At 33.2% G+C, this 27,439-nt stretch overlaps 1 protein-coding gene across 1 annotated transcript in view; it reads right to left on the reverse strand.

Annotated features, from left to right (window-relative positions):
• LOC108907985 overlaps positions 1-27,439 on the reverse strand; it is a gene marked incomplete at its 3' end in the record, with an annotated part of 59,409 nt that overhangs the window by 11,844 nt on the left and 20,126 nt on the right. The window contains 4 exon segments of the mRNA XM_023454749.1: positions 3,879-4,074; positions 6,073-6,228; positions 19,274-19,827; positions 26,547-26,977. Coding sequence (XP_023310517.1) covers positions 3,879-4,074; positions 6,073-6,228; positions 19,274-19,827; positions 26,547-26,977 — 1,337 coding nt within the window.

The following is a 27,439-nucleotide window of genomic DNA, read 5'->3' on the forward strand; positions in this document are numbered from 1 at the left end:
ACTAATAAAGTATTTTTTATGGTCCAGTCATGAATTAATTATAAATCATTATTAATAACTGCTGTGGCAATATTTAAATTAGAAGGCTTAAAACTATAAAGGAGTTGTAGATCGTCAGCGTACATATTTAGTTTACAATTTAAAGGAATTCTCGACAAATCTGCTGTAAACATATTAAACAAAAGTGGTCCTAATATAGATCCCTAAGGAACACCAGAACCAACTGATCTATAAGGTGATGTTAGTATCGAGGAATCTGTATTTAATCTAGTATATTGCTCTCTACCGTGTAAATAATTACAAAACCAGCACAATATATTGCTAGAAATACCATAATAATGAAATTTAACAATAAGGCAATTGAGTCAAATGCCTTAATCCAGTAAAGTTAGAGACGAAATCAGAGAATTGTCGATAGATGTCAAAATATCATCAGTTACATTAGCCAATAATGTTAAAGAACCTTTCTGAAAACCTAATTGAGTTATTATTGAATGTTCAACACAATATTCAAACAATTGATCAAAAATAGCAGATTCCGTAATCTTGAAAGAAACAGAGAGCATACTGGTTGGGCGCAAATTTTTCAACTGTTTTGGATTTTGCTTTTTTGGTAATGGTCTAATAGAAGCAATTTTCCGTTGCTTCGGTCACTGACCAATCTTTAATGAAAAATTTATTAATTATAATAAGACAACAGAATTAACATAAAACAGTATTTAAATTATATTATTACTATGTCATATACACTTATTACTGATACAGTTGGGAGTTTCTACATAACGTGTGACTTTTATGACTAAAACGTTGATTTCAAAAACTTACTTAAAATAGTGTTCTTTTTAGAATAGATGACACAAATTCCTTTACTTTCTTTGCTAGCTTTCCTCTCGGTTCGGGAAACTTCTAATTAAAAGTTAAAGGCAAGTATATTTCCCATATTTTAATCTCATAAAAGCTATGTGGAAATTTATGCAAAATATTATACAGACACACCATTTCCTTTCAGGTGTTCGCTTTTATTTGTTATTTAAATAAATTGGCACTTTGTAACAAAATACGTAGGACATACTATTTTATTATTTAAGTTTGTTTTGATATGTCACCAACAGAATTACGCGAAAACACATTAAAAACTGTTCAAGCGAACATCATATGCTTATCTAATAAAGACTCTAAAAACACGTAAAAAAATTTGCATAGGATATTTCTTTAATGGTTATTTTTCAAAATTTTTTATATTACTGTAAAGTTTGTGAGTATCTAAATTTTAGTTTGAAATAAGATCCTATAGAGAACACGTGATTTTTCTTTGCTTCATCAAACTATATTTTCACAAAATGTTATTGTCTTTGTGAAAATTAAGTATGATTAAATGTTAATTAATAACATTTTACAACAAAATATTTTGAGATTTGCAGGTGTCATATTTAAGACATAAAATTTTGTAATGGCGTTCTTTAGATCAGAAGCTGTGATAAAGGACTCCGCCGGAAACCTTATGTAAATTGGTTTTCGGTCAAATGGTTCGAAACAAGGTGCGTTTTGTAGCTTTTGAGTGGTAGATTAAAAGTGTCAATGGGCGTCAAGCCCTAAAAATTCATGGTTCAAAGTTGCAGCTCGCTGAAACTACAATGCTTTAGATTTCACTACTTGCATAGTATAGTAAAAAAATACTACATTTTTGCTCAATTCTCAATAAACTATCGCCGATATATCGAGATATCTGACTGAAAGGGTTAAAAACGATATTGAGATGATCTTTCAGATCACAAACAGTACAATCGATTTTTCACAATCATTATCGTACAATAAAAATCATAGCGATTGCCGTCTGCATTAGCGTGACCCGATGTGCACCACGGGGAGGTTGCTAGATCGGACTTAGCACATCATGGGATTCATCGAAGTACTTGATATTATTTCGAAGCCGCTCGTAGCCTAAAAACCAAAAATGCAGGCAATACGAGTCCAGTCACCAGATAAACATGTGCAATAACATCTTATATCGTTCATTTGTATGCTCGTCAATAAACTCTTTATCATTTTTCCTTGCGATTTTATCGTCATCTAGTTGTTTCTGGCTTAAAGTTAGGCAAGTCGCCGCAGCATGCATAAAATATTATGTTACTTTTAGTGGCTCGAAGCAAATACTGCGTTTTCGAAATAAAATGTTACTTTATGCATAAAACCAATATGTAATCTTGAAATAGGATTAAGCAATTAATTAATGTTTACTTTTTTAAACAACATTTTCCATCAATACCTTTACAAAAGTATGAGAAACTTCATTTAATACTATTGATTAATCGATTGATTGATTCAAAAGTACGTTTTGGTGAAATAATGTAAAAAAATGTTAATCTATCTATTAATTCTTTTCAAATATATTAAATGATAGCTTAATACTTTTATGCATAAAGTAACATTTTATTTCAAAAACGCAGTATTCGTTTCGAGCAACTAAAAGCAACATAATATTTTATGCATGCTGCGGCGACTTGCTGAACTTTAAGCCAGAAACAACTAGATGACGATAAAATAAAAAGAGTTTGTTGACGAGCACAAATGAACGGATTGGACTTTAGACACATGCGCTCGTATTACCTGCATTTTTGGTTTTTAGGCTACGAGCGGTTTCGAAATAATATCAAGTACACCGATGAATCCCATGATGTGCTAAGTTTGATCTATAGCAACCTCCCAGTAGTGCACATCAGGTCACGCAAATGCAGACGGCAACCGCTATGATTTTTATTGAAGATAATGATTGTGAAAAATCGGTTGTACTCATCGTGATCTGAAAGATAATTTCAATATCGTTTTTAACCCTTTCAGTCAGATATCTCGTTATATCGGCGATAGTTTATTGGGCATTGTGCAAAAATGTAGTATTTTCTACTATACTATGCAGGTAGTGAAATCTAAAGCATTGTAGCTTCAGCAAGCTGCAACTTTGAAGCATGAATTTTTAGGGCTTGACGTCCATTGACATTTTTAATCTACAATTCAAAAGCTACAAAAACAACATGGTTTCAAACATTTGACCGAAAGCCAATTTACATAAGGATTCCGGCGGGGTCTTAAATATGACACCTGCAAATCTCAAAATATTTTGTTGTAAAATGTTATTAATTAACATTTAATCATACTTAATTTTCACAATGACAATAACATTTTGTGACAATATAGTTTGATGAAGCAAAGAAAAATCACGTGTTCTCTATAAGATCTTATTTAAAACTAAAATTTAGATACTCACAAACTTTACAGTAATATAACAAATTTTGAAAAATAACCATTAAATAAATATCCTTTAATCAATGTAATTAGTTTTTTTTGCTGTAAACTTTATTCATTCCAAAAATTGAGTAATTTTGATTGAATATACCTACTAGTAACTGTAATAGCTCAAAGCTTATTATGGAATAAATTGCTGCGGATAAATAAGCTACTGATTTAAAATACATTAAGTTATTGAATCCTTTGTGTCACGAATGTTTTTTGGTATATTAAAATTGTTACTTGTGCATCGCTAAAAAGTTTTATTATCATGGCGGAATTTGCTTTTGCTGCATATTAAATTTCTCCATCAACCTTAATAATTTGACTTCGCTTCGTTAATCAATATTTTTAATGAATTCGTAAAACTGCATTTTATGGTAAGTTGTTATTTCATTTTAGAAACTATTTATAGACTATTCTTTATTTTTAACAGTAATATTTTCCGCTTATAAGTAGTTAGAAAACAAGTTTTATAAGCAAGAAGTAATTACTTTTCTCTAATTTGACAATGTTTTGGAATAGTAGAAAGTTTATTTAATTTTTTTTTTTTTCGTAAAATAATATTGTTGTTTATTTATGGAATGGATATTAACCTTCTCTAGTTCTATGCGCAAAACATTTATCCATTATTTCCAACTGCAATTTCTTGGCCGGACATTTCTTCATGATCATCAAGCCAAGACTCACTCCTGAAGGAGCTCCAATTTTGCAAATTCCTTGAGCCACGCGGCCAAGGCACTGTTCCAGGACTTGGGGCCGGACGCCTTTTACCAAAAGAGCTAGAGCATCCTGGAATGCAAAAGAAATACTTATAGAAACTTGAATTCGAAAGTAATCGAATTTTTATTCGATCTATTTTGTCAGAATTACAAATAATTAGATAAATTTGATTAATTAAACACGCTGAAAGAAAGAGTAGAATACGAATACAGTAATTAAAGAATTAAATATTAGTTTTAAAGAAAAACTATTAGAAATACGTATTTATTTTTGTACGCTCTGAGTAACTTTGTATCTACATAGTGATTACTTATGTCTAGATATTCTTATACATGTAACTGCCCTTGTGAAATAGCCCTTGAGATTTTGAAAAAGTAAAAAAATAAAAGCGTACCCTTTGCATTTGGTAGGATTTTCTATAGGTACAGCTATTCATTTTAAAGTGATGTTTAGAAATATTATTATTAAGTTTCTTTTGTTTGTCTGCAAGAGAGTATTAAATTTTGAAAGATCCTTTTACGTAAAAATACAACTAAAATTATTTTTGGTTTAATGATATTGTAAACCAAAATAAAAATTTCTATACAGGGTGATTCATTAACAATGGGAAAATCGAAAGCTGACGATATTACACGTAAAATGGTGACCATTGGCGCAAACATGCCTTATCCGAAAGTTGATAGTTTAAAAAATACAGGGTGTTGAATGTTAAAATTTTAAATCGTTTTTTGCGATTATTCTGAAAATATGTAGGTTAGGAACTTGAAAATTTGTGAAATTATATTTTTTCAAGCTACGAATAAAATGCGTGCTGCAATTCCAGCATTGCTCATAGAGGGCGCCAGTTATGACCGATATTGCCGAAAATTTAGTTAATAACTTTTTCCCCTGTATGTCTAACATGAAACTTGATTTAAAACCTGAAAGTGCAATAATTTTTCCATTAATTAAGCAAAAATGCTTACACGGCCAATCCAGCAATTTGGAAAAACAGCAAAAATATGTACGCCCTGGCCGAGAAAAATACGATGGAGCACCGTCATGCATAAACACACATGTCCCTTCTTAAATAAAGTGGAACTTCTTCAAGCCGTGGAAGCATTTTTGCTTGGCTACCAAGAAATCCAGACTTCAATCTTCTTGATTTTTCTATTTGGTCTCGAATGAACGATATAGTCTACAAAGAATCTATTGGTTCGCGTGAAGAGTTGTGGCAAAGAATACAAATCGCTGACAACGAAATTAGACGCAATCCCAATATGTTGTTTCAAACTCGAAGATCTCTAAAAAAACGTTGTGTAAAATGTATCAGTGTCAACGGTGGATTCTTCGAACAATTACTTTAAATCATTACTACATATTTCATTTGTTTTATTGTTAATTGTTGTAATAACATGAAGAAACACTTGGTTTGTTTCGCTTTTCATTTCTCGTATTATTAAAACATTGTGTTCGTTAAATCGATTTTTCTCGAAAACGGATCGAGATACCGAAATGAAACAAGAAAACATAATTAATGGAAAAATGATTGCTCTTTCAGGTTTTGAAGCAAGTTTTATGTTAGACATACAGGGTAAAAAGTTATTAACTAAATTTTCGGTAATATCGGTCGTAAGTGGCACCCTCTATGAGAAACGCTGAAATTGCACCACGCATCTTATTCGCCTATTAAAAAAATATAGTTTCATAAATTTTCAAGTTCCTAACCAACATATTATCAGGATAATCGCAAAAAAACGGTTTAAAATTTTAACATTCAACACCATGTGTTTCCCAAACTATCAACTTTCGGATAAGGCATGTTTGCGCCAATGGCCACCATTTCACGTGTAGTATCTTCAACTTCCGATTTTCCCATTGTTAATTAATTACCCTGTCTAAATCATGCTAGTAACGTAAAGTAACTATAGCAAAAATAGAGATAAGAAAAAACAAAAAATAAGAAAATCATGAGCACTTTTATAGATAGTTCAAAAATCAAAACATTTCATATTTACATAACAGAAATATAAAGATGGCTGCATAAAAAGTGGAACATGGTATACATTAAATAAATTGTTTCCTTACGTCAGCTAGGAAGTGCAAGACATCTAGATGCTGGCACGCGAACAAAGCCTCGAAAAGTAATGCTGCAGGTCCTGGTTCCAGAGCCTCGCACGTATTTGGCTGCTTCAACATTTTAACAAGATTATCCAGTGCTTCTGATTTATTACAAAGTTCGTCCTAGAAACAAATAAAAGTGACAATTTGTAAATAGGTATATTATCATTGGTGTATAACATTAGTTTACAAGTATTGAAATAACGAGTATTTGATCAAATAAAATTGTTTCCTATTGGTGTGTTCTGTTCTTTACTTAGTTATTAATTTAGTAGTTTATTTGTGCAGTCTTTAGATATTATTAACTAATCACTTAAATTAGCCCCATATTTTGTTCACGTTAAATCTTAGAAGTTACTGTAAAAAGGTGTGATATCGGAACAAAGACTCTGTCCGTGAGTAAAAAGAATTCAATTCCAACATTACCCGCTACAGGATCGATTCACCGCTGGCTAATTGTTCTTTTATTTTGCAGTGAGACACTGAACACCGACTCCAATTAAGGGTAAGTGTCTAACTTTATCTTCGCTTTTTATTATTAAATTTCCAATTTATAATTCCATTATTGTACACTAACAGAATATCATGAAAAGAATGTTCGAAAATAATCAATAATTTTGTCCATTTAATGAATTTTATTATAAGCAGGTATATAAATATGTATGTATTATAAAAGCTGTAAAATTGTGACCACTGCAGAAGTCTAGAACATTATATAACTGTCATATTTGATTTTTGAAAACTTCGCTAATGATAAGGAACCATCGAATTTAATGGAATCTATTTTTAATTTTAAATGTTGTTATATTTCTTGTTTCATTAAAACATAATTGAATATTAAAAAAACTTTTGCAGAACCATAGTAACTTCAAATTAATTAATTGAAAATTTTTTGACAGGACTTCCGACAAAGAATATTTAATGATCACTTTATCTTCTACATGTAAGTATATAGGGAACTTTGAATTATTTTAGATTGCACTAATAATGGGGGTTTCTGGTGCAAATTGACAAATTTGAAAATTAGTGACGTACAGAATATTGGCTGTTACCGACTTGTCAACAAGACGGGCATTTTAAGAAAATTTACATTTTACAATTTATAGAGGAAGGATTTTGTGTGAATGCAGAAAATATATTTCTCTGCGCCCAATTCGCCTAACACAAGACAAATTCTTTTTAAGATACATCAATCAAAAATGTACTTCTCAGCCTGTTAGAATCAACACATTGGCGAAGGTACCCTCAATAATTGCTTCATTCCTGAATATCGCAAATTCAGAAGCATATACTAGCCATTGTATGAGGCGCACTTCAACAACTTTATTTACCAATAAAGGCTGATCTTACAACCATCAAACGCCATGGTATATGGACGAGCTCCTCTGTAGCAGAAAATTGTGTTGAGGAGTCTATATCTAACAAACTTGATATTCCAAGGAAAATATAGCTGTTCCTTACAAGAAGAGACATCGGCAACTTATGCAAATTCTTCACAACTTCGGCAGATGTTATGCGTTCCGAAAATGATGGCAACAATACTACACGGGTTGTTATTAACGGAAAGGAAGTTAAATGTGATAAAACAAAATACGAAATGTGTATTACTATAAATATAAATGTAAGTAAATAAATCAAAAATTTATAATAGGTTTATTATTTTTTCATCATTCTACTAGTGGATAAAATATCACTTTAGATAGTTCATATGTGTGGATAAAAGTCCGAGGAAAAGGTGATTGTGGATAAAACATTTTAATAGTGCATTTCTCAAAAAACTTATTATTTATACATACATTTGAACATTTTTTGAGCATAAATTATAGCAATTAGTTTGGAGTTCTTATATTTTCTAGTCAAATAAGTGAATACCATAAATGAAATAAGTGAAATTGTTACAGAGTGTTTACAACATGCGTTTCATATATGTTCGACATGAGAAACATAATTTTCATATCAAATAATGTTCAATGTTTATTCACAACACCCTCAATCTGAAAGGCTTCTGACTAAAATTTAGAAATATTTTTTAATCGTGAATTTTGTAATTTTATTCTTCGAATTTTAATTTTCTTACCTCGAACAATTTTGAAATATCTTTAAAGAGCTGTGCTAAGAAACTAACGCAATGTGCAATAAATAACTGCAAAAATAAATAAACACCCTTCATTTGGTATAATTCATTGCTATGGTGGATCAGAATTTCCATTTCATCATCGTATGTTCCACTAAAATTAATGAAGTAACTTTCCTTGAAATTCAACCTTTGGATATTTCCGTTTTTTTCTATTCATCGTCCATGAAACACATAGTATGGGAATAATTGAGATGTAAATTTAAGCACGCAACATCAGAATATACTTTAGTGTTGATATAAGGCACAATATACATAAAATAGAAACTATTGAAAGCTAATACAGTCTTCATAAACGATTATAAGCCACGTGATCAGTAATTTTGTCTGTAAGTGTAATTGTTTTAAATTTAAGATTAAAGTTTCATAGTTTACAAACCTCTATAAATTTCACTTCAAACAGACTTATTATTTTTATTATAAAATTAATTTACAGCCATTTTGTTTGTAAACAAATTAGAGAATATCAATCGTCGTTTCTCAAACTTTCATTAAATTAACATCTACAATAGTAATCGATCCACATTAAGGTTTCTTACAATTTTTATTGTACGGAGGTTATTGATCCCAGCCCATTTGTGTGGATTATGATCTAACAAAAAAAAATATCCACTATTATTCAAATCGGGGTATGAAAATAAATATTTTCACTATATACTCACTATGAAGTTATTTTTATTTTGTTTATGTATCTTTGGCTTTTTTATGATATTCGAACGGTTGTGTGTATTAATTTCTCTTTAACGTTGTAAACACAATTTGAAAATTAAACGATATGTTAGATTTTCATTTTGTGTTTAACTAAAATTTGCAGAAGGGGAACACAAAAGGATTTGTGATGTATACTTATGAGGATGTATGTATTAGATGTACCTATGTATGTATTCCTTTAGAAAGACTAGGACTCAGTATCCTGTATCCAGTAAGGAACTTTGAAATTATGGGTGTGAAGATTTCACTTTGGAGAGATAGCTAAACTCCCCAGCTAGCTTTCTTAATTGGCGTATTAGTCCTAGATGTATATTTTCACATTTGTACATGTCTGCCTTTGGTCTGAAGCTTCGCATCGATCAATTTATTCGATACGTATCTAGCGCCATCCTAATGCCTGCGTTGTTGGCCTTGCGTGCAAGTGAACAATCTTCTTTTTTGCTGACGGTGTACATTTCATTGTCTTTTGTGCGTGTGTGTGAATTTGACGTTTGGCTTGGTCGAGTATATAGCACGTGTTTTTACAGCGGTCAGTAGCATTGTGTATTGTGAGCATAGAGCGGCACACGGCTCCACTACAGATTTAGCTTATTTCTGCTACTACAACGCGCATTGCTGTTACTAGCATAATACCTATAGATTACCACTATTTATTTGATTGTCGCCACAAAGTTTCCGATGTCTATACAGGGTGACTCAGAACGTATCCAAAACAATTTGGGTATAGATGCGGCATGAGAAATGGAGTCAATATGGAAAAAAAATTTTGTAAAATCCTTATAGTTTCCGAGAAAAAAATTATTGAAGTTATAGTACATTCAACGACTACATAGCTGGACAACTGTGGTCTCTAGCGCCATTTGCAATGCGCGTGGAGAGCCACGTGGCTTCAGCGACTCCGAATACTGAAATCGTATTTTGCAATCGTCGTTGCAACAGTATTTACCTGTTATCTGTTGTGTTCACAATATTTTTTTAGTAGTTAGTGTCAAAAATGGGTAGATAGTGTCAACAAATTTATGGTGAAGCATTTGTGTTATGGTGAAGCAAGACAACATTTGTGTTAGTTCGTAGAAACTGAGTAAGACGGACCCAAATGTGTTTACACGTTGGTGGATTTTGAACAATTGTTGTAAAATCGGGTATGTCAAATGATTTTATTATTTAAAAACACAAATTAATTGTATTAATTAATAGAGGCAAAAGCAGTTGGATTTGCCGATATAAAATAGGTGCGATAAAATTCTATTTACATATTTCTTTCCTTGAGAAAGTTTTTGTCCGTTTTTATCACACCGCCATGCCGGTCGCATTGTGCGAGATCAGGTTTTACAGTGGACCAGTTTCCAGTGCCGTGCAGAAGTGTATTTTTTAAATCATTTTCGAACTGCCCTTTTTGATTTTTTCTTTACAAAATTTTATTTGTAAGGGTCCCCTGTACATCCAGAATTGTTTTTTTGGATAAGTTCTGAATCACCATTTAACGAGCGTTCAAATAAAAACGTGGTCAAGTTGGTTCTGAAAATTTGGACGTAGGGCGTAGCGTATAGCAAATGAACTTAAACGTCATCTGTCAAAGCGCTATATCGCCGCTATCAATTTGAATATTTTCGTTTTAAAAAGCGTTTAAAATGGTGTTTTCTCAAGAACAAAAAGTGTTTATCATAGAGTCCTACTTTAGAAATGGACGCAAGATTGATGGAATATGGAAGTATTCTATTGAGGAATGTTTCATAGAATTTCAAAATCAATTTCCCGGCGTTGTTGAGTACAAAATTTTTCAAAGTGCAGTTCAGCGTTGTGTTAATGTTTTTCGTGAAACGGGCAGTGTAACAAGAAAAGAAGGAAGCGGCCGACCTAAAAAGCGGACTGAAGAATTAAAAGAAAATGTCCAACAAATAATGGAAAATGCGCCAAGAACTTCTGTACGTGTTTTATCACAAATGGTGGGAGTATCAGTCGGTACCTGCCACACAGTGTTAAAAAAAGATTTGCGTTTGTTCTCCTATCGTTTAACTTGTCAGCAAGAACTTCATGAAGTTGATTTTCCGCGACGGGCTGTATTTTGTGAATGGTTTTTAAACAACTACGGTGAACTTCATAATATCACCTTTTTTTCTGATGAAGCCTGGTTTCATTTAAGTGGTTACGTAAACTCACAGAATATGAGAATGTGGTCTTCTGAAAAACCAGATAACTTTTTTGTCGAGGGCCCTCTACACGCTCAAAAAATTGGAGTTTGGTGTGCTCTCAATCGAAGGAGGATTTATGGACCTATTTTTTTTAATGGTACTCTTACTGCGCAAAGGTATAGAGAAGAAATTATCGCTCCTTTTGTTAACCAGCTGGAAGAAAACGAAATTACAAACTTTTACTTTCAACAAGATGGCGCAAGGGCACATACGGCAGGCGAGACGATGAATATGTTGAGGGAAGTTTTCCAAAATCGACTAATAAGTCTCAATGCTGAACATGAATTTCCACCGAGGTCATGTGATATTACGCCGTGTGATTTCTTTTTGTGGCCTTACCTTAAAAACACTATTTTTGAACTGCCTATTCCTGATTTAAACCATCTGCAGGCTCGACTTATAGACAAGATTCGTGAAATTAACAATACCCCGAGCATCTTAGAAAATGTCTTTAATTCTTTGAGGAACAGGTGTGAAAAGTGCTTGGAACAAGGAGGGGGACACTTTCAGCAGCTGCTTTAATTTATTGTTATAACAAGGAGGGGGACACTTTCCGCAGCTCCTTTAATTGTTTGTTATTGTTATCACGATTATTCTTTAAAATAAAGTTATATAGTCATTAACGTTATTGAAACTGACAGCTGCTATACAGCTCGTTGAGAAATGAGGTTAAGTTGGTCGCTATAAGCTACTCCCTACGTCCAATGTGTCAGAGCCAACTTCGACCACGTTTTTATTTGAACGCTCGTTATATTACCTTCTATCTTTAAGTACATTAAACTCAATTAGTTACATTAAAGTGTGCATATCTATTTATTAATTAACCTATTATTTATAACTTATATGCTTTGTGCATTTATTATTTTATTTGAAATTTTGAAGTGGGCTTCTTACTTTGCCCTAAGACCGCTGAAACTAAATCCTTCACCGCCCAGATTAACTAAGATGAATTGTACATCTAAATGAAGACACACTGCGAGGCAAAATTTTATAGACAGAACGCAAATCGTTTTAATTTAAAGCTTTTTTACAATAACAGTACAAAGTGCAGTTTTCCTTATTTTTATTATTCAATACATTCTACAAGCGCTTCTTGAACACGTTTTTTTAACGTAAAAACTTCTAATTGGTTTGCTATCTTTAACAAAATCTTTAATATCTATGAAACTGAAACATAAATCGCAAAGAACAATTCGGTAAATGCGAACCCCGCCAAGCCACTGACCCAATCTGAGTGTCATGTCCAAGATATATTAAAAAATAAATTAGATGAATAACGAATGTACTGCTATGCAAAGTTATAATGTACTTCGGACCCATTCGCACGCAACGTTATATCTGGGTTTTTTATATCACGTAGTTCGTCAGACTTCCACCCTTTATAAATTATTCTTTAAAATGTAGGTTGATTAACCCCCTTGAGATAAATATTTGTAGTATTTTTAGAAATAAAATTCTAAAAGGAGTGGAATTACCTAAATACAAAAAATACTGTTTAGATAAATGTTCAGTTAAAGGAAAACGGCCTTAAAATATTAAATAAACATTTAGTCACGTGATTTTTAAGACGCGTAATAATACTGGATATTAATATTTGAATATAACGTCTTGTTATATCATGATAATATACAGATTTTTTCCATCACGTAGAGTTTTTATTCAGGCATTTAGGTTTAACGAAAATATGAAAAAATAATATGTACCTACCTATCACAATCAAAATTTTAAAACGTGTTTTATGTTGTTCTGAAATTGATAAATGATTTCTAACAGATTTTCATGTTGAAACCAAATTTTTCCATCGCATCAAGTTTGAACACAGATTGTAAAAATATCTTATTTTTATGAAAACGTAAGGAATTTTTTAGAAAATCATAACACTGAAAAATTTTTTTTTGTTTTTGTTGGATAGCCGAGCTACAGATCAGCATTACGTGGTGGAATATTGATCTGTACGAAACAAATATATGACTAGACAGCAAAATGTTAATAAGCCGTTAGTGTAACCTTAAGTGGTACTTCTTCCATCCTTGCACATCAAACTAGGAATGATGAAGAATTTTGTGTAGGCCCTTGATAAAAAGGTGATGCTTTTGAATCCCTGAAAACTATGTTTCCTATTCTGAGTGATGCCGAAATAAAAGAAGTCATATTTGTAGGTCCTCAAATCAGAAAAATTTTGAAAACGTCCATTTTCATAATCATTTGTTTATGTGATGAAAAGATTTTAAGGCAATCATAAAGCAAATAACTATCAGCAACTGACAGCAGAACTTCTAAGAAAGTACAAAAATTTACGGTGTTGCATGTCATTGAAAATTTATTTCCTACAGTCACGCCTGAATTTTTTTCTGTGAATACCTTGGTGCTGTAAGTTATGAACTTGGAGATCGGTTTCATCGGGAAATCAACACTATTGATTTTCTTTTTTACGTTGTACTGATATTTAAAGTTGTAATCTAATTAGTTATTAGTTCTTCTATATGGTTTAAGTTCAGATGCATATAAAAAGATATTTTTATAAAAATTAAATGACATAGCTGGAACACTTCTGTGTTCAGTAGATGAGAATTAGTAAAGGACACTCTATTTCGTTAACCAGTAGTAGTCCCTATTTATATGGGTATTTTGACACTTGTGAAAAAGTTAAATAGATTGATTTTATGAATCTTTTTGCCTAACTAAAAGATTTACACTGAAAAGAACACAAATTAAAGTAATGCTTAAAATAAAGTACTTTTCACTATCGCTTCACTCTATTCACAGACGTTTCTGTTTAAATAACATAAATATAAATTTTCTTTATTTATATGCACAGCGATACGATATTTATTTTATTATTACTTAAGTATCTTTTTTTTTTCATACTGATACGGTGATACGTTGTCATTTTAATCATCACATAGATATGAAGAAAGGTACCCAGGGTGTTTATAAGCTTGGAGAGTATTTCTTAAGGGAAGGTAGAATGCGATAATAATAAGCATTTTCAATAACAAAAATCGTTAAAGCGTATTTGTTTTTTCCTTTTTTAGTGAACAAATGATTTACTGAGTATTTCTCTATATTATTATTTTGTGTTGAGTTAATAAGTTAAGTGCCAATAAACATATTAAAATGACCCATCAATACAATAACAATGAATTAATGGACATTTATTTGTTTATTGATTTTTTCAATTAAATATCCAACGAACCTAGATCCCAGTTTGAGGAAAATAGAAGTATGATCCAAACTAAAATAACTCCTGCTAAGTATTTATATAATATAATAAGTGGCCTTATCAACAATTATCAAATCATCAGTAATCTGAGATCGGATATGTACTGGATTTTGCACACAAAATTCGATATAGTGGACTGGCCTTGTATAAAACTATACTGTTCTGGGACACGGCGATTACGTTTGCTTATGAAAACTGCACGTTAACTGGAACCAACAGGCAGAACTAGATGGAGATCAAATTAATTTTCTCAATAAGTTAAACGTTTAACAATAGTATCGAATCGATTTAAGAATATTGGAATTATAATAAAACAAATTCTATAAGATAATAAAAAGAAATTGCATAATATATTATAAAAAAAACTTAAAACGAATATGTTTATTTAATTATTTAATTTAACATTAGAACCTTTTGAATGCAATAAACATTACATAGGCGAGGCAATGAAGCACAAAAGTTCGGAATTTTTTCCATAAAGACGGATCGGAATGCGGTTTTTTGCATTCCCTTCTAAAAATTTTTTGTAAAAAATGTGGCTACTTTGTGTTTCTGACAAACCGGAAATTGCATTGGTGCAGCCAAAAATGCATTAAAAAAATGCATTTTTTGAGACGCCTTTTGGAAGATTTCAAAACTTTGTAAATAAAAGTCAGAACTGGCTCAAATCGGGTACTCGGGGGTTTTCGAAGTTGCTGATCACGATTATGATGTTCAAATTGACCCCCCGAACACCTGGAGCTCAGGAACGCCGATGAACGTCATCTCCGTGGAATTCTCCCAAAATTCCCTCGGGAAAGGAGAGAAACTCGGCGCCCGGGGGCTTTTAGGGTCGTTGAATTCAAATATGCAATCGTCGAACACCCCCCGGACACCTAGTGCTCCCGAACTTGGACGTGGACGTCATCTCCGGAAAATTTCCCTAACAAAATCGCCAAAAACAACTCAAAAATCATCGAAGGGGCATTTTTTGGGACACTTAATCCAAATTTCATGTCGAAAACTATCCCCTGAAGACCTAGTGCACCGTAACCTGGGCCTGAACGTCGTCTCCGAGGGGTTTCCTCACACAATCGAAGACGAACCCAAAATCGTTATGGGGGGTTTTTCGGGGCGCTGATTCCGGATTTCACGTCGAAAAGTACCCTCCCAACACCTGGTGCATCCGAACTTTTATCTTGACATCGATGTCATTCCCATGAATGTCAACCAAACCTGATGTCTTAGAGACCGACATCAATACTGCTGTAGCTGTGTGGAATTGTTGATTTTTGGTTAGTGTTTGCGATCGTGTCTGGAAAACCCTCGGAGACGACGTTCAGGCCCAGGTTACGGTGCACCAGGTGTTCGAGGGGTCGTTGTCGACGTGGAATTCGGATTAAACGCCCCAAAAAACGCCTCTACGATGATTTTTCAGTTATTTTTGGCGATCTTGTTAGGAAAATTCTCGGGGATGACGTCCACGTCCAGGTTCGGGCGCACCAAGTGTCCGGGGGGTGTTCGCCGATGCCACATTTGAATTCAGCGACCCAAGAAACCCCCGGGCGCTGAGTTTCTCTCCTTCCACACTTGAATTTTGGGAGAGCCCCACGGAGAAGACGTTCGGGGCCAGGGTCCGGTGCACCAGGTATTTGGGGGGTCGTTGTCGACGTGGAATTCGGATTCAGCGCCCCAAAACCACCCCCATATCGATTTTCGGTTCGTCTTTTTCGATTGTGCGAGGAAAACCCACGGAGATGAGGTCCGCGTCCAGATTCCGGTGCACCAGGTGTACAGGGGGTAGTTTTCGACGTGAAATTTGGATTAAGCGCCCCAAAAAACGCCACCACAATGATTTTCGAGTTGTTTCTGTCAATCTTGTCAGGAAAATTCTCGGAGATGACGTCTACGTCCAGGTTCGGGCGCACCAGGTGTCCGGGGGGTGTCACGATGGCATATTTGAATTCAGCGACCCAAAAAAAAACCGGGCGCCGAGTTTCTCTCCTTCCCCGCGTGATTTGTGGGAGAGTCCCACGGAGATGACGTTCATCGGCGTTCCTGAGCTCCAGGTGTTCGGGGGGCCAATTTGAACATCATAATCGTGATCAGCGACCTTGAAAACCCCCGAGTATCCGATTTGGGCCAGTTCTGACTCTTATTTACAAAGTTTTGAAATCTTCCAAAAGGCGTCTCAAAAAATGCATTTTTTAAATGCATTTTTGGCTGTAGCAATGCAATTTCAGGTTTGTCCGAAACAAAAAGTAGCCACATTTTTTACAAAAAATTTTTGGAAGAGAATGCAAAAAACCGCATTCCGATCCGTCTTTATGGAAAAAAATCCGAACTTTTGGCCTTTTTAGTGCTTCATTGCCTCGACTAACACTGGACATATCTATAGATCCGCAACTGTTAGAATATTATGAATATAGAAATATAAAACCGTGGGGATAAAAATTGGGAAAATGATTGTATAATTTAATAGTTTGGGTTAAACTTTTGAATATAAAAATAATAAGAAAAAATAAAATAAACTGCCCTACAAATATTGAAAGAAGTCAGTAATAATAAATATATAAACAAACAGAAAACATAAACTGTCACATTCATTTAAACAGAAATGCCAGTTTTGGGCAATGTTTTAAGAATGAAAATATATCAATTTCCGAAACTAAACCAAGTTAAAGTGATGTGACACGTAGGTAGGTATTTTTTATTGACCGTTTTTTTCGGTATGGGATCTTTGATTAGGTAGTCAAAAATAATTTCATTGAAACAACCCCCGATTGATTTCTTTGATTCAATAGCTAATTTAATCATTTAGTTTATCTCTAAATTTGATAAGAAGAACACTCAAACCGAGAAAAAGAGGCTTAAACTTTTATATTTAATATTATTTTAGATCTTGTTGAGTATAGTTAGATAAAAACTAGAAAATATTCTAAGCAATAAAGAAAACATAGTATATCTATCCAAAGCAATTTTAAAAACAAAAATGGTTGGAGGAACCATAAATATACAGGGTGCTAATGATTAGTTTTGCCAAACTTTAATGGCGTATTTTACCGATGAAAATAATCAACCTTTGCCCTATAAAAATTTTTGATAGGATGCTTCCCTACGGATATACAGGGTGTTAAAAGTTTCAAATATTTATATAATTTTTCCTGTAACTTTTTTTATTAAAAATTTTTTAGCGCGTCGCGGTTTTGAACTCACCGATGCAATTTCGAGCAGGCCGAAGCGGGCGGCCGTGCTCTCTGCTTCCCCCACCACCACCGTACGATTTTCTTGAATTTCTAGCCTGTATAAATACCACGTTTTAAAAAGTAGGTTGCCAATGAAGAAAAGTATTGCAAACTTAGACCTGGTAACTACTCGGGATGCCAAAGGTATTTTTCGAAAAATTAGCCCGGATGTCCCAGTACATTAAATTTAGTGTAAATGACGGTTAACTTTGATCGGCTATAACTACGTAATTAACTGACCAATCGATCTGTTTTTTTTAAGAACTTTTAAAACCTATGTTTAAAAATTTGAGTTAAAAAGTTATTCTAATTGTTTATAAGTACAAAAATTCGACCAATGTTCAAACAAGCGCCAGAGGTCTCCTAATTGACGGATTCGAATTTTTCAAAAAGCATTTGAAAGTTTGGGAGCCCTTCTGTATGTGATTAAATTTTCAATTATCTAAGGGCCTTGGTTTTTGCTGTGCAAAATTTTGAAAATTTGCAATTTTTTTTTCAAAATCTGGATTGCAAAATTATTATGCAAAATCTATCGAACCGATTTTATGAAATTTGATTCTTGAGCCAAGGTATGAAGGTATAGGACCTAGGCCCAATTTAAAGACCCCAAAAAAATCCTAAAAAGTAATGTTTTTGGCGATTTTTTCGATTTTTACAATAATAATCATGACTCATTCGATTTGTAACTAGTGATATTTTGTAAAAAATTGAATTACAAACATTTTTTTTTCTCTTCCATTTTCGCCTAAAATCAACTCTTGAAAACATACATAATTAAATAGGAGGAAAAATATGACATTTTTCGATTTTTTTAACATATTGTGCCGTCAAAAGTTAAGCCCACGTTTTTTTTATGCGCATAGAAATATTTTCATTTCTAGTGATATTTGAAAGCCAAAAAGCCAAAAATCTCCGTGAATATACGGATTCATCCAAATATGGACCTTTTGAAACAGATACATACCATCCGCACTAATTATAATTATTCAAAAAAGAAGCCAATTCAGGTATTGGAAAAATGATACTCAATAAGATGTGCTATTTTTTGTAAGATGAAAGGTAAATTATTTAAAATCAAAATTGTAATGGATATTTTGTAAGCAAAGGATTATATTTAATTACGGACATAATGTAAAATCTGTTTCGCCGTAAACAGTGAAATACCCAGACTTCTTCGATTATTTCTAGACGATACGCCGATGGCTGTCACGTAACGTACCTACCTATTTCATGCAAATATTTGGTGGGCATTTCAGATCACGAGAAAACATATATTTAGGGGCGGCTCACACTACGGCTACGCTCACATTGGGTTATTTGACCTACTTTTCCATTAGGGTGATGCAAATACGGGTTTGATTAGCGTCATCGACTTTACTACTACCGGAATTGTCGTTAGAAATTGACAAAAAAATAATTAGTCGGATGTTCTTTGGACACCCAGAAATAGTTTAAAAGTGATTCTATGCGGTGTGACTAGTAAAGTACGTTTTTTTTTTAAGAAAATATTAATTTACTTCGTCAAACATTCCCAGGCATTTTATATAGATGAAATAAAGAAAAACAGTGACAAATACTTTACAACAATCTGCTTGCACACACAAATTAAAAAATAAAGGTCGTAGTTAAAGTAAGTTACCTCAGTGCTGAAAGAAGCAATCTGCAAAGGCTGATGTAAACTCACTGGCCTTTCTAACAACTCATCACTATTCTTGTTCATTGCACTTAAATTTTCTTCGCTTATTCTGCAATTTTCAGGGCACACCTGGAAGCTATTGTATGCAGTAGTATTTTGTTCTTGTTTCTGATCTTTGTCTTTTCCTTGGGGAGTAGAGGTCACTATCGTCACTTTTTCGGGACTTTCTGCCTCGGGCGCAACAGGAGTTGGAGGATACAATTGGAAGCTATTGAAAGCGGCCTGCTTTTCACTTTTTTCCTTTTTTTCCTCAAGCTGGTTAACAGTTATTTTATGTTCTGTTGCAGTAGAAGTTGGAGAACACAACTGGAAACTGTTGAAAGCGGTCTGATTTTTTATTTCCTCCTTCGTCTCCTCAGTTTGGGGGGAGGGACTACGAGTTCTTTTGCGTTCAGGGCTTCTTGTGAGGTTGTGAATAACTTCTATTTCGTTGTGAACAGGGATAGGGCTGAGTGCGTCATCTGATCTGCTTTTCCTTCGTGTTGGTTTCGCTAAAGATTTTTTGGCTTCTGGTGGATCTGGCTCTTGTTTCGGCGATATTGCTGTAGAAATAATAATTATTAATAATATAATATTTGTTTCAAGAAGTCGATGACATTGAATTCGTTATTTTCGAATACGAAATTCTTGTTACTGTATCATTATATGTAATACAAAACACATTGCAAGCTTATTTACAACAAATATTAGTTGGTAGTTTGTACTGAGGTACGAGAACGGAAATAATTAATACAATGTCTCCCAAATCATGCAAACAGAAGATAAAAGAATATCAAATTTGGTAGCACAAAGGAAAAAGTTAATGTTCCTATCTCAAAATAAGTGTTAATGATGAATAAAAAGTACAGTACTATGGCACACCATTTTAAGAATTACATCACAAGACAGATAATTTCATGATGAGTTCTCTTAACTCCATAACCCTGTAACCCCGTAATCCTGGGTATGTGAGGATGTACAACCAGGAAACTCTGTGAAACGTAGATTTCATACAGCAAGAGTCCGAAATAATATGGCTTTGAGGCTTCCTTAACCCCATAATCCAAAAACTCCCTAACCGCATATTCAGCATATTCTATTTAGGGTGTTACAGTATGACATTTTAAAAATTTGGGAGATTGTAGAGGATGAACTTCGGAATATTTTGCAATAAGGAACCTAGAAATCCATTAACATTATGTTATTGCCGCGGATGAAAGACTGTATACACACAACTACAGTAGTGTATCTGAGGGAGGAAGTCATTTACTTAGTGCTTGTTGTCTTTCAGTTCACCCCTTCCGTCCACTGGCGTTGTGCTGTAAACACACAACTAATCAGTGTATAGCTGTGTGCTTATAGTGCCTTACTGTAGTCAAATTCTGAGTTCATGGAGGATAATTACACATTTGGAGAATTTGCTGATATGCATTTGTGTTATGGAGAAGCTCGTGGGAACGCCAGAGCAGCTTGTTGGTTGTACACAGAAATATACCCACACAGACGACTCATTTTTCACCAATGTCGATCGCTAACTGAGAGAAAGAGGAAAAGTGTCAGCTGATACACATCAGGCAGGTGCAAGAAGAAAGAGACAAACGTCTGAATTTGAGGAAGACGTTATGGAACATGTTGTTGCCAATCCAACAACAAGCACACGTGCAATTGCCTACGCAATGCACGTAGACCACATGCGTGTCTGGCGGGTTTTGCACAGTAAGCACCTACCTATATTCCATGATTAACCAATTTAAAGTATGGGACAACCCGACTTTAAACCATGGCAGCAACTCTCAAAGTGGTTCCTTCATCAATGTGCCGTTGTTCCCAATTTTGCAGACTTCGTGCTGTCTACTGATGTCAACTTTTATAAAGCCACCAATGGACTGCTGAAGATCCACGCACTTTCCGTACGAGAAGTTACCAGGTGAGATTCTCAGTAAACAAATGGGCAGGAATTCTTGGAGATCACCTTATTGGACCACACACCTTACCAGATCGTTTGAATGGTGCGTGGTATTTGAACTTTCTGAAAAATGGCTTGCCTGAACTTCTGAAAGACATTCCCTTACAATTACGCGTTAGTTTGTGACTTCAGTACGATGATGCTTTAGTGCACTTTGATCGTCGGGCCAGAGTATACATCATAGACATCTTCAAGCCGAAAGTAATTAGAAGGGAATGCTCAGTTTCTTGGCCTTCGCGCTCCCCTGACCTTACCCCTTTTGACTTTTTCCCCTGGGGTTATCTAAAGTCCCTTGTATACTCAACACCAGTACCTAAGCTTATTGAACGCATCTTCACTGCTTTTGATACCATCAGATGGAAGCGTGGAATCTTACAGAGAATCAGACAAAACATGGATCGGCGCACATTATGTAATAAAGCTGGCGGTTGTCATATTGAACATTTACTCTAAAGTAGTGAAGCCACAGACTTGGTTTACAGTGTTTAATTGTACTCTACTATTTTGTCAATAAAAGTTTTCCAAACTATTACTATGCTGGTGTTTAATTTAGTTGTTATTGCAAAATGTTCCGAAATCCATCCTCTATAGTCTCCCAAATTTTTAAACGTCATTCTGTAACAGCCCGTAGATCCATGATCTGAGACATGCTGGGTTACAAATTCACCTTGGACTTTTCTCTCTTTGCATCTATACTGAAAAAAGTACTGTGCCACAGAAAAAATAGGCACTGTATCCTATGGTATTCTGACCGTCAGAATTCTTGAATAAGTTCAAATTTTAACCTTAACATCAACAAACTCCTCCAGAAAGCAGTTTTCGAGTGACTGGGAAAACATTGAAATGCATGATCTCATTGTACTATATTGTACTCATTGTACTCACAACCCTAAAACCCCATAACGGCGCAACCTCGTAACCTTAACTCCGTAAACTGTTATTTTAACGATTCTAATTGCAAAAACTCACTATTACTAATTGTACAGCCAATTGTACTATTACGTTTTTTACGAGATTATAGGGTTTCTGAAGGAGTTTCTTGATGTTAGGGTTAAAACACAAAGTGATCAGGGAACTATGACTCATTGGGTCATAGTTGTGATCAAATTTTTAAAATATCTAGTGGCCAATAGTATAAGTATTTATATCCAAAATCAGTGGATTTTTACCTTTAATTTGATAAATCATTCTTCAAAGACAATTTAGAACGTGTAATTTTTTTTTTCAATCTCAACAACCTGCATCTAGAAAAATATACTGATTTGTGGATCCACTTTTATCCAACCTTTTTGGCTTAAAATCACTCAAAGAATCACCCTCAAAGTTGTCTATGTACATAATTAACACCGTCTATATTGGCTGTATATTGGTTTTTGCTTATGTTATGTCGGCCTATTTCTGCTACTATGGCTAAACACCGACACAAGGAGACGAATGAGGAAAGGTAAAGGGTCAAACTGTCCTATATTCCTCACTAAAAAACTCACTATTAAAAAAAGGTATTACGTACTTCTCAATACAGGGTATTTATAAACTTTTTAATGGTTAGTAGAATGTCTTAATAATATTTTCCATAACCAAAATTGTCGAAACTGAAAACCGGTTTTTAAAATTAATAATCAAAACTGTTAAAACTTATTGAGAACATCTGCAATAGTTACATTCTACATAATAAGAGGTGAATCACTGTGGCAGTAAATGGCTTGTAGTACGCTTTTTTGCCTAATACTTTTTACAGTAAACAGAAAAATTGTTAGTTCAAAGCAACGTAATCGTCAGTTTTCATTATTGAAATGTGCACCTGTTATTTTGAAAATTATTAGCAAACATGTATGTTTAAATGAAATGAAGTAATTTATTTTCCCAGATTCTTATTTTGAACTCCATTTTCTCTTTGTGAAAGCACAGTGTACCTGCGATGTGTGTAAATTGCAAACAAACATACTAAAATGGTAAATCAATATAGTATAGTCTTTCCGATCTCAACTGAAGACCAAATAGCTGGTACATACTACATGTACCAGGCTCAGTTGCTACACAGCTACTCGGTATTGAAATATTTGAAAAACTTGTTCCCATATTTATTTAGCCATACCCATATACAGGTCTGGTCGCTCAGTTGAAGAATGCGCGCGCGGACAAACGGCGCTCAAACACAGCCGCACTGGGCGACTGGGTCATAAATTTCAGTTGTTGACAAATTGCCTAGTATTGCAGTGCAGCAATGTGGAATTTGGTGATTTAGGTAATTTTAATTTATTATAGGCACCTTCTATTAATCATATTACAATTGCAAAAGGGAGAGATAAGAGGGATATTTTGTTTACTAATATTACAAAATGGCATTTTGGAGACTTTTTGAAACGGAACAAAAGGAAATACTGCCAGACAATATTGAATTCGTAGAACCGGTTGTTAATGAAACAAATTTAGAATTAAAAAATAAAGATTTACATGTTCAATGTCAGCGTCTCATTTTAAATATTTATGATTGCTTAAAAAGGGAAGAAAATGAAAAATCAGATAAAGAAATTATAGAATTCACATATTAACTAAAGTTTCAGTGTCCACAAATTTTCGAGTTATTAAACAAGGTTGTCATTTTTTTGGTACTCTGTTATTATTACAAAAAATCAAATAACCGAAATGTAAATTGTGCTAGATATTGTTGATAAGTTAGAAATCCCCAAAATATTAATAATTTAATAATTGTTCTAACGCAAAGCCGTTCGTAGAGGTTTTAAAATCATAAATCTAATGTTTAATGTTAAAAAATCAGTTTACTCTACTAAATGGAGAATCGTTAACGTTTAATAAAACATACAAGTGATTCTAAAGGAAGTTGGTCATTTGGAAACTCCAAGTTGTACACAAATATTTTTTTATGTTATTAATACAGTCATGAACTATCTATAAAAAGAAACAATTTTTAAAGCCTATACAAATTACAATTTCTGATTTTCAGTAACCAGAACATATTCACAAAAAGCTTATCGTGAAACTCGATTAAAATATAATGACCCCTCACATATAAAATAGGTATTATTACGGCAACTACATATAAGAAAAGTTTCAGATCTATATTTACAACATTTAATTATCAGCTAAGGCTTCATACACGTGTGAGAGTCAAATGTAGGTATTGATCATTTTAGTTATGTCTGCATATAGCAAGTACGAACAAATTTATGTGTTGTCATGCTTTATTGAAAAACAAAAAACCAAAAATCGTTAGGGAATATTCTAAATATATTACTCTTACGAGTATTTCAAACAAAGAAAACTCAGTTATAACTATATTTCAGTAAATTTTTCTATTCTATTCTATTTAATATTACACTTTAATAACAATATCAACGGTATTAATAATTACAATATGTTTTTAATAACCTAGTCATTTGTTTTATTTGCGAATATTTCTAGTTCTATACCTGTTAGTTTAACATTACTACAATATGCAGAGCTTTGAGATATGGAATTAGAGAAAAGTTCAAGGATTGTGCTATGATTTCATGACGCACTAATAAATATTAATAGTTCCAGATATTATGCAAACTGTGTGTATAAATTCATGAGGTCTGCAATTTGCAAATATTATCGTAAATAACGTCTGTTGCATTATTACCAGAACAAATAGTAAATCATTGCGATGGTCATCGAAACGTTAACTCTATTTTATACAACTTGTTCATGCAGCATTGATTACATGAAAGGGTATAAATATAGGAGTGTACTTTTTAAAATGACGTCATCTAACGACATTATTTCAGGAATATAAATAAATCATGTGAATATATAACATACATTTTTCAAGTAGCTGAAGCTTATATATAGGAATTTAACAAAGTGAATCTCTCTTCAAATAAGGACAAGCTAAATATTAATTTTACTCTGGAAATAGTAAAAATAACAAATAACAAAAATAATAAAATACAGGGGTGACCAAAATTCATGAAAGATTTGAATTTGTCGCCATTTGTGTTATGAAGTGTTGCCAACGAAAAAAAGACAGCGTTACAGCTGACAGGTCAGGATTATTAAAAATGGAGGAAGTTAAGATGGTTTAAAGTTGACTCAACTCGGCATTAAATTTCTACCACTCTGTATGAAATAAAGTCATTTTGAAATTATGGCAGGGAAGCTTAGAGTTTTAGTTATTTCCCCTACAAATTTTATTGCTCTAACTTTATTATTGTAAAATACACATCTTAGACAGTGTATTTTTTACTTTTTTTTTTTGAAAAAAAATTAAAATATCAAAAACGGTTAACTTTAAGAATAAAAAACCTTTATGAAAGTTCACCTAAAAATTGACGTAGAATCCAAAATTGCAATAATATTCAGGGTGTTAAATTTAAAATAACGAAGAGACGTCAAGTTCCGGTATAACCGGTAGCGTTAGGTAGACGCCATTATTTTAGTTGAGAAGGGCATGCTCGAAAACACTATTGCCCAAATTTTCGAAATTAAAATTGAAGTAGTCTCTGAAATATGTCTAATGTTTCGTCACCGTGGGGCAACCTGCATGTCAAAATATGTGAAAATCTTCCTATCTGTGCTATGTATAATTGGCAACTATTATTCAAAATTCACTTTGTGAGATGCAATGGTATGCAAGAACCTTACGAGTTGGCTGATTTTTTTTCTTTATTATAGATTAATTGTGCAAGTAAAAGTGCACTTTTGTGCAAAAGTCGAGAGTTGCATTTTTTATATTAATTCAGAAAAAATAAATATACCAAAAATGATATAATTGACCTAAATTAAATTGACTAAAAATTGAACATAAACGAACTTATATAAAGTAAAATTTTGCATAAAAAAATTCCTAATAAAAAATAAATGTTGATTTTAATAGAAACTGGCATATAAAAAAATTGAAGCAAGATTAAGATTTGCAACTTTTAGGCAGTTAATGTGTCCAAACATCTGCCATCGGGTTTATTTAATAAAGAATAGTGTATTTTAAATATTGCGTTAACCACCTGTACACCTATAAACGAGAACACCCTGTATAATACAAGTACATACTGGTTTATGAAGATTATAAAAAAACATTTTATTATTTCATAATATCGTGGAAATTTTATGTATAAATGAAATAAACAGTGTCAGAGATTTAATTTCGAAAAAAGACATTTTTTCAAATATAAAATAAATGCAAAAAAAATCAGGATTAATTTAAATTAATATTATACAACTTTAAAGTTAAATAATGTGTGACGATTACAAAAAATAGAGGTGCGTATTATACGAGTAGCAGTTAAGTAACAATGATGCAGCGAAATAAAATTCTATATAGAAAAAAGTTCTTACCTGGGGATATTACATCTACTGGAGGCTCTTTCTTAATCTTAGACCCCTTCCTCATGGGTATTCTCGATTTACTGCTACTCCCACCTAAATCGGGCGTTGATTTGTGAAGACGCGGCTTCACCAATGAAGACTCCTTCTTAGGAGTGGAAGGCAAGGATGTTATCCGGACCGGAATCAAACTTTTACGGGTTTTAATGGACACTGCATCCGTGACGGTTATGCGTATGGTCGATCCACTATCTTCATGGTTACTGTCGCTCTCTGGCGTACGCATCTTCACGGATTCGCCTCCAAAGCGCACTTTTCGGGGGGTACGGCGCGCCGCTTCGTAGAAGTCTGGGTCACTGTCGTCTTCAAGGACTTTTATTACCCCCATTTTTTGGCTGTCGTGGAATAAGAATATGTAATTTGATATAAAGGCATACATTTCACTACAAATTATAACGAAATGTAGTGTAATAAGACCAAACATATACAGGATGTTCGATGGTTTAAATTAATACATGAAGTTGTATCCCTATAAATACATTTATAGCTACTTGACTTGATATTGATAATATTTTCAGTTTAATGTTTTCCAAATCGTTAGTTATATTTTTTTGAATTCACTTTATTTTTTATAAAAAGGTATCTATTTTTTTGCATTTTAACTGAACTGAAAAGACGATGGAATTTAATAAAAAAATATGTTTTCTTTCGAGAGATTTTGATTAATTACATGATTTATGTGTTATCTTTGATCAAAGAATACCCTGTAGGTTGTGTCAAGAACACTAGGGTGATCCAAAACTAATGGTTCGTCGTTATTACTGAAAAACAAAAAGAACAAATAAGGAATAGCAAGCGAGAATTTTTATGACAGAATGATATGTGTTTGACTTAAAATGCCATAT

The sequence above is a fragment of the Anoplophora glabripennis genome, unplaced genomic scaffold (assembly GCF_000390285.2).
Source record: "Anoplophora glabripennis isolate ALB-LARVAE unplaced genomic scaffold, Agla_2.0 scaffold11, whole genome shotgun sequence".
NCBI lineage: Eukaryota > Metazoa > Arthropoda > Insecta > Coleoptera > Cerambycidae > Anoplophora > Anoplophora glabripennis.